Below are 16,562 nucleotides of genomic sequence, written 5' to 3'. Positions count from 1 at the left end.
TTTCCTAGATAATGCAAATCAGTCATAAAATCATTACAAAGATCTGTAGCTTTAAAACCTACATAATAGTATTTGATACATTTAAAATCCACAAGAGGGCAGAAGAATAAGTAAAGTGGTGAATGTAAAAAAGATATGCACATAGCCAAAAAAATAAAGAGAAGCTAGACAATATCATATCTTGCACAAGACCTTGATGTTCTGAAATACATGTGGTTTTTGTGTGTTTTGGTGTTGGTTGGTTGGTCTTTTGTTGTTGTTGTTTTTGTTTTTTAAAAGAGAATTTGACCGCTTACTAAAGGAAATTAAATTCATAATTGCATTTAAATTCCTGATTGTATTTACTTAGACATAAAACCTTGCCATATGGTGAAAATATGAATCCTATTAACCAGGTTCAAACAATTCCTCATTTGTTCTGAAACTGGCCTGCATTGGTTCCACAGATAATCAAAATGACCACAATTCAGTCATTCATATTTGTTCACTGGTTTCATCTGGAAAGTCATTAATCGCTGCCAATGATATAATGACTTTAAAAACACACAGAGGAAGCCAGCATCCTCAACTTGGCGGTGATATGATCGGTTTGTACAACAGCTAGCTCAACTCAAATAAAGCTGCTACAGGAGAGTTTCGTTTCTCACATACAGTATCTCACACCCTTTGCTGACAGGACCGGACAAAATTGTCCTGACTTGGAAGCCTAAAACTAATCTTCAAAAGACATTCAAGTATTTGGGGCTACAGCCATAAACGGACTTACTCATAAACATTCTTCTACCCAGCAGAACCTACAGTGCAAATTGCAGGAGGGAAATTGGCTCATGTAGTCGGTATAAAGTCAGTATAAAAATCAGTATCAAGAATGATGAGGCCCTTCATTTCAAAACAGGTAAACACACACTTGATTGGGGATTCTCCACTTTAAATCCTCCTTTCCACACTACCCAAGCAACAAAATTATACATAAGAAAACCTACCCACTGCAACTCCTCTGCTAATGTTAGTATTATCTAGGAGATGAACAATTTATTTTCACTTCTCACCCTTCTCCATTAGTACATAGCTACTTTAGGAATCCCTGCCACAGGGTCAATACAAATACAAATCTCGAATTACAACTATCCAAGTTGCAAAGGGCATATGCTAAGTTGCCACCCAACTTATAAATTACCTCTACATCATATTTGCCTTTAATTTTTTGCCACCAATCTCGTACATAGTCTTCTACTGAAAATTGTGATGCAAGGAAATATTAGTAAAATCAGCGTAAGCTGGGCAGGTACATACTTTTAAGCACAAAAGTTTCTCACTCTTTGAAGAAGTCTACTCATACAGAGGGATGCTTCTGTTAGTTTGTGGACATGGAAGCCATATCCTGTTCATTATCAGGTTGTTCTATGAACCTTATCAGTGAAGGGCCTCCTTAGTACTGTCAGTTTTTCTCTCACAGACAGAAGACAGAAAAAGACAGTTCTCTCTAATATGCAGACCAGGTTTTCATCCTTTCACATATAAAGGTAGACCCAATTTGTCTTGTTTTGTCATCATGTAAAACTTTAGTCATATTTATGACATCCCCTTCCTACTGTGTGCACATTTTGTTCTGTTTATGCACATTCATGCATACATACAAGAACATCTTAATTTAAACATATTGTTTGTGCCTACTTTAAACAGTGAACCCCAAAAAAACATTCTTGTGTATATATTAGCTATAGCCATTTCTTTTTTTTTTTTTTTAATCAGTATAAATCAAGTTGCCTTCTCCTCCCTCCCCTCCCCCCCCAAAATAAAATAAAGAAAGTATGAGATGAGAACAAGAGAAAATTTTCAGTTTCTTCAGATTAAAGCTCTCCATGTGTCTGTGAACAGGTTGCCAAAACCTACAGCAACTGTGGATTCGCCTATGGTAAACCTGAAAAGCAATAAAGACCCAAGGATTCATCTGTGATCTACTTTGCTTGGTTTCTAGAAAATGTTGTTCTTTATGCCCGAATCTTCTCAAAACGTGTCATGAGGAATTTACCGAGTGGTAAAAGAGGTGGCAAAAAGTCACTTTATGCAGCCCAGATTTTCTTTTAGAAAAAGCAAAGACAAATGCCAAAGCCATTTTCAGTGCACTGCATATATACAACTCTAAATTCTTTTAGAGTGAACATCTTCTTAAGTTGTTTTTATCTTTTTGAAAATGTTTTTTGAACCAAACATCTAAGTATTTATCCTTTATTGATTCAGAACTACAGCTAAAAAGAACCATTTCCTGTGGACTTGAGAGCAGGCCATATCCTGCAGACCTCACTGGACTTTAATTTAGGAAACAGCAAAATTAGCTATAGAAAACTCACAATTACAAAGTTGACTACTGACTGGGTTTTTTTATTTACAGAGGAAGCTAGCCACAATTACAAAAGGAGTCTGCTAGGGAAGACACGCTAAGTTTTCTGAGATTTAATGCATTTATTCACCTTCCTAGGAACTTACAATGATTAGTACTATGGTCTGGAGTAACAATTTACAGTCTTGATTAATGAATTTTGAATCTGATTATTAATTTTCTATTTCTAGAAAAATGTTGTTTTACAGCATTTAACTGGAAACTAGGTGTTTATTGGCTAAGAGCTATATTTTTGCTAACTGATGACATTTTAATTTGGATGAAAAGCTATGTGCTTGGGAAAAGACTGGCTTATATTGTTAGACTTTTATAAAAAAACAAAACCAAAGGCAAAAAACAATGAGATAACCCTAAAGGATGAAGGCATTACACTAATAAATGAGTCAGAAAGTAGAACCTTGTTCACAATGCATTTCAAGCATGCACATAACTGGTAGCTACCAGATTTAAATGTAAGTAGAATGATTCTTTGTAAGACTTATCAATTTAAAAAAAAAAAAAAAAGACAACTGTAGTTGAAAGTTTAGATAACTTATATTGTCAGTGTAATACACAGCAGCAGCAAGCTACCATTTTGGTATGAAAAACAAATGCACTAATTTATATTGGGGAAAGAAACAGCAATTTTCTTTCTGAAACAATGGGCTGTTAACTCTTTAAGTTTAAAAATAAACCATTAGGCCTGCATACCAATCACAGTAATTTCTCCAACTGAGAACAGCTAACGCTTAACCAGCAGGCAGCCCCTTTGCCACCTCTCCAGTGATAAGGTGAATAGCCTGTAGAGTTCTGCAGTGACACAGAAATCCTGCTTTCCACAGACTTATTTGTAGAATCAGGAAAACAAAAATTAACTCCAAATAATGAATTTCATAGCTTTTTTCTATTCTAATCCTCATTTGAATTCTGAGGCCATATTCAGATCTTATTTATTTTACTGTTATTACTAACCTGATAAAAAGGTTCAAAGCAAAGAGAAAAAATAAAGAAGTCACTGCTTTCCAGCCAGCCTTGCTGCGTTGTAAGGGGCTGGACAGAAGAATTAACAGCAGCTTTGTTTTGTAGGTTAGTGTAGCTGACCTCCTTTACAGCTCCAAGAAAGAGCTTGTTCATCTTCCTCTGTACTAAAGAGCTAAATTTAGTCTTGCCAAGCTACACAAATATCCTGGACTTGTGCGAGGAGATGTTTTAGAAAGGGATAACCTCACCTGCTTGGCATAACTTACAACTACCCTCCAGGCAGAAGAAACTTTATATTGGACCTAGTTGAGAAAGACTCTTAAGTCACATCACTAAAAACAACCACAGGTTATTCCCTCAGACATGCACAGTGATTTTGGAAAACAAAAGTATAGGAAGAGATTTCACAGAAGGGGTTCTTGCATGATTCAAGGCTGCTCAAACTGCACACAAAGGTATGAAAGCACAGGTCTTGGGACTCTTTATCCAAAACATCTGAGCAATTCAACAAGTTTTTCTTTACTGTAAAATCAAAACAATAGCAGATTTCCTCTACCTAAACTGCTAATGTCATCTAACAAGATTTAGTTTCTACAAACTAAACTCTGTCCTCAAAACTAGAAGGAAAGCAAGTAGCGCTGGCTAATAACAGCAAGCTCCAAAAAACAAACAAACAAAAGATGTGTCTCATCTTTTTGCAAAGATTAGTGAAGTTTTACTTGAATTAATATTTCATCCTCCTTTTACATTTGCTAAATTGAATTTAAATAGAAATTTTCAAACAGTTCTATTATTCAAAGGACCTTTTAGAATTTTGTTCTAAGTGATGGAGAAGAAGGAAGAAAAAGTAATAAAGCAATCTCTAATCACAATTTTATTTTTCTGCTCAAAGGGTGTCTTTTCTGAATTTCTATTTAATCTCAAATTTTTACTATTTTTCCAGTTTTGAAGTCATCACTTGTTATTTCATCTCAACAGACTCAATCCCCAGTCTACTTATTATGAAACCGAACGAAGTGCATACAGATGTAGATGATGTAGAGAATAACCCTTCTGAGTTTTATTGAAGTATAAATGACCTGTTAGAAAAGACATCATATATATACACACATAAAAGCAAATGGACTGCCTGGTTTTGAAACTTCTGTGAAACAAAGATGAGATTTTTTTAAAATAACTTCAATGCTAAGTGGATTTATGACCTACCTTGAACTTGGCACATATAATTTGTTAAAGAATATTTTGAAGTGCAACACATGAGACAGATAGAAAATGACCAAAATATTGGTGCTAAAGAGTTAATTTGGATAATGCTGCAGTGAAGGTCTATCTAATCCAGCAGCAAAACATTACCTGCTGTAGTATACATTTCCAGTTTTGTTTGAACAGCTGTCAAACTGGAAATGAACTTGTGGATTTAAGAGCTTACAATCTTTTCCTTACACAGGGATTAAAAAAACAACTTTTATTAATGGTCCCCTTTTTTTCAGAACGTCCTTCTCAAAGAAAAACAGAAATGAAAACAAATTTGCTTCAATTATTGTTCAGCAAACAACATGGATGCTTTACCATATGCAACAAATGGAAGCAGAAAAATGTGAAACAATTAGTTTATTGCTTGCTAGATCTACCTGATGCTAGTTGCTGCACAAACACATCGAGAGGCAGTTTCATTTTATGACGTAGTTTACAGCTAAAGTCTATGAATAAAATGATCAATGACATCCTTAAGCTTAGCGTATTGCTCAACAGCTGAACCATCAGAACTAGACATATATTTGGTCATACCACAGCCCAATTGTGATACATGTGTATTTCTCATAGGATACTAATCTTACATAGAACTGATACCACGTACTACATACTAGTCCTCAGATCTCAAATCAGTTTTGTCTGATTGTTTTTCTGATATATATATATTTTTTTCTTAAACTAAAGGAGTGGCAAATTAAAAAGCAGGAGATTTTCTTGTTATTTGTAGCCACTGTAAACTCACAGCCCTCAAACACTCGTTTCCTCAGGACGTTCTAATACCTTGTCAGTAATTTTCAAGAAGTGTTCCTTTTATTACTATTTTCAGTACAGTAACTAATCAAAGGGAACTGTAAATGCCTATATAAACAGAAAAGAGATATATTTGTGTTGGAGAGCTTAGAGCCAAATTAGGAAGAAAGACTTGATAACAGAGAAAGAGGAAAACAGAGAAACACATCAGTTTGTCCAAGCAGCAGTCAAGAAGCAGATCCTAAAATATAATAGCCATACTCTTTAGAGTTCCTCAAACACCCACTATTCTGGGCCTCATGCTTGTTCCAGAAAGTGAAAAGATCTCAGAATCCATAGCTATATTTACATATCTTTTCAGCTAAATGTAATTTGCTTTATTTTTAAAGACAGAGATTTCAACTCATTTCTCACATGCACTCAAATGTCTCTGCTGACTCAAAGAGCAATTGGTTTCCATCTATACTTGTATTTTACAGAACTGAGTTGTTGCTTAGCAGGACATCCTGTTAAGATAATCCTTAAGAATGTAGTTAAATTCCAGGACTTAAACTTCACTGACTTCAAGGAGCACACACAGAATCAGGCTTCAAAGCACTAGAAACCTGTGATCTCACCTTTTCATGCTAGACTGTCTTTTATATATCTGCCCTATTTAACAGTTACGTGTATGCATACATACCTGCCTGTGACAAACAGTTGTGAAATAGCACTGTTTCAAAAACCTAGGTGGCAACTCTTACTAGTTTTCTCTTTAATAAAATTGAAAGATAATGTCCAATTCTAAGTTTTATTTGGGTTAATTGTTGGAAGGTCCTCACGATCTGGTGGACTAATATCAAGATGTTGTGTTTCCTTCGAAAACATCACATCTGAAATTTCAGCAGTATATAGCAGAAGAGCGGTACAAATATGAATTATTTACTTGAATTCCAACAGTTTCAGTTTGCATGTACAGCGCATCCTAAGTACATTTCTAAAATATACTGCATAAGCCATTTCCCAAAATCCAACTCCACTTAGGACACGCAAAGACTGATAGCAATGATAACCCTCTCTGCACTGAGTTGACTCTAGTTAAAACAGATCATTGTACAGTCAGGGCAGGATGAATGACTCAGTTAACCAAAATTCAATAAACATGGTGAAAGCTGCACTTTAAAATGAACATACCTCTTTATAATGCACTTCTTGCCCACTCCTGCCACACACTCAGATCAGAGGTTTTTTGTTTAAAATACAAAGTCCTTGCCATCACTTTCAATAGGAGCATCAAAACATATAATCACATACAGTTCTACCAGTAAGTGAAACACGTTATATTTTTGTCCCTGTTCCTCTATATTTCTATCTAGATTTTCCTGAGGTGACCAGGCCCAGAACACAAGCAGTGATGGAGATCCAAGATTTTTTTTTTTTTTTTTTGCCTACCTCAGCTGGAGTTCAGAGACATAAATGGGTCCTCAACTCTCTGTCCTCTCCCCCACTTGCGACATCGGTGGTCATTTCCTCATGGTTTCTTTCATCATTAGAGGGTGATGACAATTTGCCTGTCATGCACAGCATCTGATCACACTCCTGTTGTAACACAAGACGTAGCTGAAGTTAGAAAGCTCAGAGATACATGCTACTTGATCATAACAAACAGGGCATGATGAAAGTGATGCAGCTTATCAGCGAATCCTCTGTATGTACTAAGACTGCAACTATGCTCTCTGTTCTTGTTCACAGGCTATTACAGATCCAGTAGTAGCTTACAATGGAATGAGGATGGGAGATAAAATACACTCAAAGAAAACTGTTAAATAAAATTAAGACTGGCAGTCTCAGCTTGAATTTTTAGCAAATAATTTTCCAAGTCAAGTAAACTGTTCAACAGTGACCACCTTCCAGCTGTTACTGTGTATCCTTAAATTACTCCATCTTCTTGATGTGCCACAGTATGCACAAAAGACAAAAATATGTTGACAGAATTCAAGCATCTTCTATGAATACAGCTCTACATCCAAAACTGCTATCATATTCTGAGTTAGTGCTAGCCTACTAGCACTGGCTTCATGGCAAACCATTATCAACATTACACAGTCAAAAGTTCATCTTCTATTAGAGAGAATTACACCTATCTACAGCACTACCAATCACAGTTGGAGCAACAGATGATAGTATTTTTATTGTATTTGTCTCGGATAGGGAGCTATTTCAAGGTTTCCTACCTCTTTAGGATGTGAACGGAGAAGTCTGCACACCTTTGTCCATTTGTGAAAGGTATCTAAACCAGGCACAAAAGATCAACAGATCACAGATTACACTTGCTCAGAAGCCATTTTTTATAAACCAGAATTTAAACCCCAGGCTGGACTACTGGATTTCAACTAGAGTTGAAATCATTCAACACAGTGAAAGATCGGTAAGCTGCTGTGACAAGATAGTACCAAGAGACACTTCTGCCCTCTTTTAACTCAAAACAAAGAAGTAAATAAATAAATACATAACCTTCAGGTATGGACTCAAAGTTCCTTTACTTTTCCCAGCCCTCATAAAGGAAAAATGTCTTCTCAGTAGATTGAAATGATTTTCCTCAGTTGGAATACTCCTGTAATTTCTTCCCTTAATCTTGTGCACTTGCTGAAACCACTGGTGAAAAGCAGGAAAGGAGGCAGAGAAAATAGGGAGGTGGTTGTTATGGTTTTTTTTTTGTTTGTTTGTTTGTTTTTTTTTGAAATAGAGCTTCAGCTGGTGAATCTAACAGTCATAAACAACTCACAGCACAATAGTTTTATGAGGTAATTTCTTCAGACCGTGAGAATAATTTACATAATTGCAAGTTACAGCATCAGCTCTGCCAAATGTGACTAGTTCTTCATAAGTCAAAATAAATTCCAGTCAGAGGTCTTTGAAGAATAATAATATTGGTACATATTTACCCAAATGCAGAACATTAAACATTGCAATTTAAAACACACCAAAAACTTTCTTATAACAACATCACAAATCTACTTGCAGAACATTCAAAATGCTTTGACTGCACTATATCATTACATTCAAATATAGTAACATTAAATGCCTAGTATACCTTTGTTAACTTCACCTATTTCCTTTTTTTTTCCTGATTTTTAATCATAACTTGCTAGTGTAAACCAAAGGATCCATCTAATCCTTGAAAATCAGGCTGACAAAAATAATTATAAATATCTTTTGTGTTTGCTAATAATATCATATTAACAATTTGTATCAGCTGTTGGCTGTACATCTGATCAGCATGGAAAGCAAAAGGAACATGAGTTTCCTGCTGTTCCTAACACTATAGATGGAGTTCTCTCCAAGAACAGTTAACTGCAATGGAAAAATAAAGAGAACAAATTGAATGTTGTGATCTGCATAAAATTATAAAATATCGGGAAAAAAAATCTCAGCCTTCTAAAATTGCAGTGACTACACATTATTTCACAAATATCTCTAGCTCTTCATGTCTGTCTGCATTGTGCAACTTAACATGGAAAACTCAGTATTTTAACTTTTTTTTTTTTTTTTTTTTTTTTGCCATTGGGGACAATAAAGCAAAACAAACATACTAACACACACACACACACACACTAAAAGCAAGAATTTCCTTTAGACCAAGGTTTCAGTTTCTCATTTCTCCAAATCACCTGAATGTTCTCTGTCTTTTCCAAGTGGAAGCTACCAATGAAAATTTTTACTCAAAGGAAAAAGGGTCGTGCTTTTTGTTGTTTATTTGTTTAAGATAGGTACAGCCTTTATATTGAAATATAAAAGAAATAAATATAAAAGAAATATAAAAAAGAAAAGAAAAGAAATAAATATATTGTCTAATGGTAAGTCTGCATTGCATGTAAACTCAATTAGATAGTTCACCACTATGAATTGAGATCATATTACCTCCAACTGCACGAAACACAAGATATGCCTCTACCTGCAGAAACCTTGCTGGTGGCTCATTAAAACCTAACTGGTCATACATAACTTGAGCCAAGGACTCCTGAAATAAATAGAAAGACATAATTTTGAAGGTTTTTCTCCTGTTGAATACAGTGACCGTTTCCTGATCAACTTTATTGTAACTGCTACAAGTGACCTGTTTTCCCTAAGAAAAGGATACTGTAATTCACGAGAAAAGTAACCTGTAATTGCACAATTACAAGTGTCTTTTCCATTTACAAGGAAAACCTGTTAGATGTCATGGGGCGTGACAGACTTCCAAAATGAAAGGACGCTGAATATGAACAGTCTATAAATCCTGTATTTAGAATTGTCCCTATTAGTTGTGTGTCTTCTTTGGGTTCTGAAACACAAAACATGTTCTGCTTATTTTTTGTAGAAAAGTTTTCATCTGGGAACACATTACTATTGGGACCCAGTGTTGGGTCTCAAAACCGAACATGAAGATAGAGATGTCCATGTAGAAGGATGGAATGCAAACTATTAGCAGGGAATGAATGAAGTGTTAAAGACTAAATAAAGCAACATTTTCTATTGTAAGCTTCTGCTCTTCTGAGTAGAAAATTTATTGTGATACACAGATTTGAGAAGTGAAATAAAGGGTCATGCAGTTCCTTTCAATTGTCCCCACTACAGTTCAGAAAATTTGAACTCTTTTCCCATAAAAACTGGTACCAAGATATCCCAACACAAATTCATTTTATAAAGCATTGGCTAATCCAAAATGAATGTGAATCGTTCACTAATTACACGGTCTTAATATTAACTGCTGATATCTCAGGAATTTCACATGCAATCACCTCTGAAGTTACACTTTTACTGTCCTTGTAGATAACAAGACAACTGTAACTGCTCAAGACAGTCTGTCAGGTTGTCTTTCAGAAACACTTGCCTTCCCAGTCACAATGATGAATACAAATATAGTAGTTACACTAAATTGCTCAAAGTTTCTACTTCTGTTGTGTTTCATGCAACCAGAAGTGGCAAATTTTCCTGAATGCTCACACAGAAATACCTAAGCTGACAGATTTCCACAGTTTCCATACCCATACATTACAGCATCTCAGGAACCAATTCGAGTTAATCAGTTTCATCTAGTAATGAGAAAGCTATAAAGAAAATGAGACAAAGTCATGTTACGATAAAATGTAGCATTAAGTTCTGAATAAAATATGCCTGGATACAATCAAAAATCAATCACAATGACAAATTCTTCATGGTTTCCAGTTGAAGATTTTTAATGTAGTGTTGAGGCTTAAATACAGAAATAAGAGTTGGAGACAAAGTGATTCAGTTTCAGATGTCCAGGATTTCCAGGTAATGCCACCAATATCTCAATTACAACCTTGGAAACTTAGAAAGTAAAGTTTATTTAAAGCTTTTTTTTTTCTTAATTAGGATAAAATCTTCCTGAAGTTCTTGCATCTTAAATTTATTTCAAAACAATGTTTTACTGCATGTGAATGTATTTTTTTTTTTTAGTAAGCTAGTAGGATAAAAACAAAAAATGAGAAAAATAGCATGTGAACACATTAAAGTTGTTTCTCCTGACTATGCTTAGTAGTCAGGTGAGAGGTCTGGAGTTTGTACATGTGCAAGTGGAACATTTTGGAACATGAGATCCATTCTTCTCACACACGCCATAATTAGCTGTCAGTTTCACCATGGACATTTTCCATGTGCACTTTGAGGTAGTCATTTCTTGTAAACTTCTTGTGGCAAAGCTGGCATTCTGCCATCGGTCGATTGGGGTTGTGAGTCAGCTTATGTCGGATCAGCATTTTCTTCAGGCTGAAGGACAGATCACAAACCTAGGCCAGAGAAGACAAGACAAAGACAACAGTGTTCTTAAAACTTAGAAAAACATATAATGCTCCATATTTTACATCACTGAACCTACAGCCACATGTACCTGCAACAGTAAATGAGCTAGTCTTCAGAAGAATACTCCTTCATAGAACATTTTAAAGACTATTACTCTGTCCGGTATTTTCAATGTTGTATGTTAACAGTGATACCACAGACATTTTGTTTGGAATCAAACAAAAATTTCTCCCATTTCCTCTCCCATGCAGAGGAAACTTGAGAGAATCCAGCAGAACCTCTCTGCTGGAAAATGAAGTTTTAAAATTGCATGGGTATTAAGACGGTAGTGAAATTGCTGGGCGACTACCAGATCCTTTTAAAAGCAAGACAGACAAATAGAACAACTGACTGTACAAACGGATAGTCTTGACCTGCAGCATATGTATTTTATGCCAGCTAAGGCAAAACCATACAATGACCATAAAAAGGGCAACAGCCACAGGCAAGTTTTGTACCCAAACTAATTTTTCCCCAGACAAGAACACTGTATGTGCTGTTGCAATGGAACACTTTGAATTTATGACACGATGTAACACTGAGAACTTTTGTACAACTACTGTAACTCTCTAAGTTTTTTCCCTAAACATATAATTACCTCTTTCAGCCCCAAGCAACAGTCACTCTTTTGTTACATGATGGTGAATGTTACTTGCAGCATTCATTGGCTGGGTCTTAATACTGCTTTTGTCAAGCACCATTTTCTATTTCTCTTCTACAAATACACAAAGTGAACTCATATACCTAATCGTTATCATCACACTTGCCCACAAGTTTAAACATGTTAAAAGTGTCATGTATTTGTAAACATACATTTCCTGGAAGTCAGGAAGTCAATCACGGATATACATACATATAAGTTGCATTTGTTCCATGCATCTTATATACACATCAAAATTATAAAAAGCTATGTGAATTCTATTACAAATAGAATTCAAGATGTCAAATCCAGCCTCCACTTAGGTAACTTACAATAAATTTAAAACTTACATCAATGACTGCATATTGTTTTTAATAAAGAGAGGACAGGCAGCTTACAGAAACACTCCATAGCAGACAGAGAATTTAAACATTGAATAGGATGGAAATGTCACAACATAAGACTGTAAAACAAAAAGAACCAATCTAGGAGCCAGTCAGACCAATATTAACCTTCCTCCAGCTGTTTTCAATAGCAAAAGGGACTGAGGAACAGGGCAAACATTGCCTAAAACTTTTTTTCTGATGCATTAGGCCAATCAGCTTTAGAGATTTTTGATCTCATCAACATGAATAAATATCTGAGGGGAGGGTGTCAGGAAGATGAAGCCAGTCCTTGTGCTGTACTCTTGCAATCTTGTTTTTAGGAGTTTGCTTTGCATTTCAGTTTTACAAGCAAGACTGGCATTTTATAGATTTACAGCCATTCCTGCTTATTTGCACTGGAACTCTAATCAATCTGGTCAAAATGATCAGTTTTAACTGAGCAGAGGGGATGACTGACATTTGAAAGTAAGTGTAGGGTCAACTAAAGGCAGAGTGCTGGGAAATACTATACTGGAAATAAACCAGGATAGGCAGTACCTGACCCTTCTGCCCCTGGAGAATCTCTTGTCTCTGAGGCAACTGAAGTTCAGCCAGCCTTCCACTAAAGATCAGATTGGTTTTCAGAGGACAGAAATCAAACATACTGGGAAATACACATTTTACATTTCCACATTTCAGTTATTTCATTTTCCTATGCAAAATATACTAGAAGTTTCACATTAAAATAGGAATATTAAATTATCACTACTATCAGTGGGATGTGAGAGCTTTGATTCATTAAATGTAAGCTCTAAAAATATTTTTGATCACTGATAATATAAGAAATGGCCACAGAAATAAAGTGTAGCACTTCCATTGAGCAGGCTATATGGATTACTTTTACATGTATCATGATTCTGTTTTGTAATGTCTGTTACATATGCCTGAGAGAGGGGAGGGAGAGAGGAAGATAAGGTAGGAGTTATTTCTCACTCTGGAAGAAATTTCTATTTAAAGCAGAAATGTACTCTAAAACAAACTGGTATGTAATAGTTTTTATTGGGTGGGGAGAGGTGGGGTGTCAAGTGAAGCCTATTCATGAGCCCATTGAATATGTATTTTTTTTTCAATAGCCAAAGCTTTTCTTTCTTCAGTTCTTTGGCACTGAAGGCAGTTCCTGTTTGTAAATGTGAACAGTACTAGTAGTAAACACATAAAATTCTGACAGCAAATATCAACACATTATTTAAAATAAATAACTGAATACTTCCTCTGACTGCTGCTAATGCCAGGTGGGAAACAAGACCAAAAAAAACTCAGTTCTCTGAAAGACTTTTGTTTTTCAGTGTGGCTGCATATATAATTACATATAGGAATACGCTAATTACTGAATAAAACAGCCTGTTTTTCACCTTTGAGGTATTCTGAGTAGGTGAGCATTAGACTTACAGACTTTTGCAATTACTATAATGAGTAAGGATACACCAGTATTATGCCTTTGACCCTTAAAACATGCAGTGGAAATAAGGGGAAAAATTCAGAAAATACTACCAAATACAATTATAGACGTGGGAAGTTGTCCTGCAAAGAACTTGGACAGAATTAACCTATCTGAATCAGAGCAGTTGACTAAGAAGGGACATGTAGGTGTACAAAAAATAATGCATGGAATAGCTATTAAACCTTTCTGTTAATTAAAGAACCAAAGAGACCATGCAGTAACCTGACATGCTCTCCCTTCCCAAAACCTCTCTACACAGTTAAGAATTTGTAGAACTTGTTGCCATAAATTACCATTCAAGTCATGATAAATAAAATAATGAGAACAACTATATTTAGCAAGATAAAAAAGTCTTGTTAAGAGGAATATTTTAGTGTGAAGAGCAATCTTTAGTGCTAGGGATCCAGGAATAAATGTCTCCCATTGGTAACTTTTTTTTTTTTCTTTTTTTTTTTTTTTAAACTGTCCACTACTGGTTTTCCTGTAGCTTCTGTAGAAACATCTGGCAACATGCATTGTGCAAGACAGCTCTGGAGGAACAGTCTGCTCTGGGTGATATTTACCATGTCCCTAGCATCATCAGAATTAGAGTCCAGATGAAACAGGAGTAACTATTGAAGAAAAAAAACTTTTTCCAATGTTATCCAAGCATTCATTAAGCAGAAGAGCATTGTAGAGTTTTGGGCAACTTAATGTTGTATAAATAGTAAACGGCATCTGCTGTATATGCCAGAGCCCTGAAAAGTCAGCAATCTCTGTGGTGTGCAACTGGCCAAAGCTTAGTGCTGAAGAGTAATTTCAGCAAAAAATGACAGTAATTTAAAGTATAAAAAAATCTCCAATAAATGCAGCCACATAAAAATTCTCAGAAGAGGACTAGGACTAAGCACAGGTTACAGCTTTTTCAAGATACGCTGTGATTTGGGAAAACAAAAGTTCCATCCAGTTAGTTGGAGCAGGAAAGTGCATTTTCATGCAGTTCCTGTATTAAATTAAAGAAAGAAAAAAAGAAGAAAATATAGCACGGGCACTCACACACACACCCTCGGATTGGTCTCAAAAAGTATATTGTGAATCCAAGAACAGTCTTGGATCCTCCATGTGGGAAAAGTTGCTTTTACACTGCAAGCTAACCAACAGTTGATAAACATCACAGCAATCTGAAAGCTGAAAATGTGACTGACAACAATTTGTAATTACAGAAATCCTTAAGGTACTATCTATAGCCAGGATGAGATTATCCCAAAAGAATACAACAAATCTCCCATCTTGCAGACATTAGCAAAACTGCTACTATTGTACTTGAAATTTTTCATTAAGTGAATTTTATTCTCAATGAAATGTTGCCAGAGTACTTCATTGAAAGCCAGATCAATTAACAGAGCCTTGTGACTTTCATGACAAGTGGTTATTCTAATTTTATATTTCATTTCAGAAATTTGTGAACAAATTTACAACTCTTTAAACTGAGCCACCTACTATATAACTGAAAACTGGTGGTTCCCTTGTGACTAATTCAGTAAGAGCTAGATTCACAAAATTAAGCACCTATAATAATTCTATGCCCTGTGCTAGTGCCCTCACTAAATCCTTGAGCAAATACTACAATTTGATAATACTGTAATTTGATAATTCTGAATGAGATTATTTCACAATGATTTCTGTACATTCCACCTCCCCATACATCCCCTCTAAAAGCTGTAACATCCCCTCTAAAAGCTGTAAGATACACTACATACAGGATTGGGCATACCGATCAAAAGGTACTTGACGGTGATCTATGAACTGTAATACGATATTCCGCATTTCAGCATTGCAAGCATACACAGCATTCAGGATTTCTTCATTGTAACGAAAACATATGAACAGATGTTGAAAATATCACACTAAATTTCATTAGACAAAACCCAGAAATTCTGAATTCATATTTGTGTTATTGAACAACATCAAAAGTATCCAGATTCCATGTAATGAATTTAATAACTTTTCCTGTATAAGCTAATCTCCAACTATTAACCTGTCATACAATTAAGGGGGAACCAAATAGCATGAATTTGTAACTTGCAACATCTAAAATGCATTAAGAATGGTGAAAACAACTCTTACGGGATCCAAAACCATAAAATAGAAGTGTACACTATACTCTTGGCAACTGCAGAGGGTACATAAAATTGCCTGAGTGGTCTCTCATTAGCTAGGCAACCAAAGGTGTAACTTTATGCCACAGCCAATGTGTACGAGGCCATTTCTCATTGAAATTAAGTCTTGCTCCTGCATATAATTCAAGAAGACAAAGGGATGGGTCAACTCACATCACACTGAAATGGCTTCTCTCCGGTGTGGGTTCTCATGTGCTCATCTAGGCCTCGCTTCTGACTGAAAGCCTTGTTACACTCAGAACACTGGTATGGCTTTTCCTGTATGAAATGACAACAGCAAGTGAAAGTGAGTGAAAGTGAGTCAACACAGAGCCCAAGTCATTAAAGGAGTGGAATTCCATGCTGGATGGTGCAAGTTTTATATTCTCTCTACGGGATTACAGTCAGTGAAAACAACACAAAACGATTTTCAAATGATTAAGTGAAAGCTGGGAAAGCTGTGGCCTGACAGTTTCCACTTCAACACCCACTTATGAATTAATTATCTGTTCCAGTCTTTCAAATCCAGCCATTTTGGAAGTCTGTTTTTCATAACGTGAAAGGTACAAAAACATAAAATTCCAATGTATTTTCCTTCATCCTCCACAAAAGCTTAAAGCATAAAGACAAGTAAGATGTCTATAAAAACCTTATGTTTGTTACCAGGTTTCCAAACACGGGGAGGGGAGGGGAGGTAAAAGAAAAGCTAGAAAAGCTTGTTGTGGAGAAG

At 35.6% G+C, this 16,562-nt stretch overlaps 1 protein-coding gene across 3 annotated transcripts in view; it reads right to left on the bottom strand.

Moving 5' to 3' along the window:
• Window positions 1-10,545: 10,545 nt before the first annotated feature.
• PRDM5 (PR/SET domain 5) overlaps window positions 10,546-16,562 on the bottom strand; it is an 87,302-nt gene continuing 81,285 nt past the window's right edge. For all 3 annotated transcript variants that reach the window (XM_038178714.2, XM_027456889.3, XM_027456890.3), the window contains 2 exons: window positions 16,007-16,111; window positions 10,546-11,136 (listed from right to left, as the gene is read on the bottom strand). In XM_038178714.2, coding sequence (XP_038034642.1) covers window positions 10,972-11,136; window positions 16,007-16,111 — 270 coding nt within the window. In that variant the 3' untranslated portion in view covers window positions 10,546-10,971. The remainder of the gene's footprint in view (window positions 11,137-16,006; window positions 16,112-16,562) is intronic.

This window comes from Anas platyrhynchos, chromosome 4, assembly GCF_047663525.1.
Source record: "Anas platyrhynchos isolate ZD024472 breed Pekin duck chromosome 4, IASCAAS_PekinDuck_T2T, whole genome shotgun sequence".
NCBI classification, from domain to species: domain Eukaryota; kingdom Metazoa; phylum Chordata; class Aves; order Anseriformes; family Anatidae; genus Anas; species Anas platyrhynchos.
This window is presented reverse-complemented; position numbering and strand designations above follow the sequence as displayed.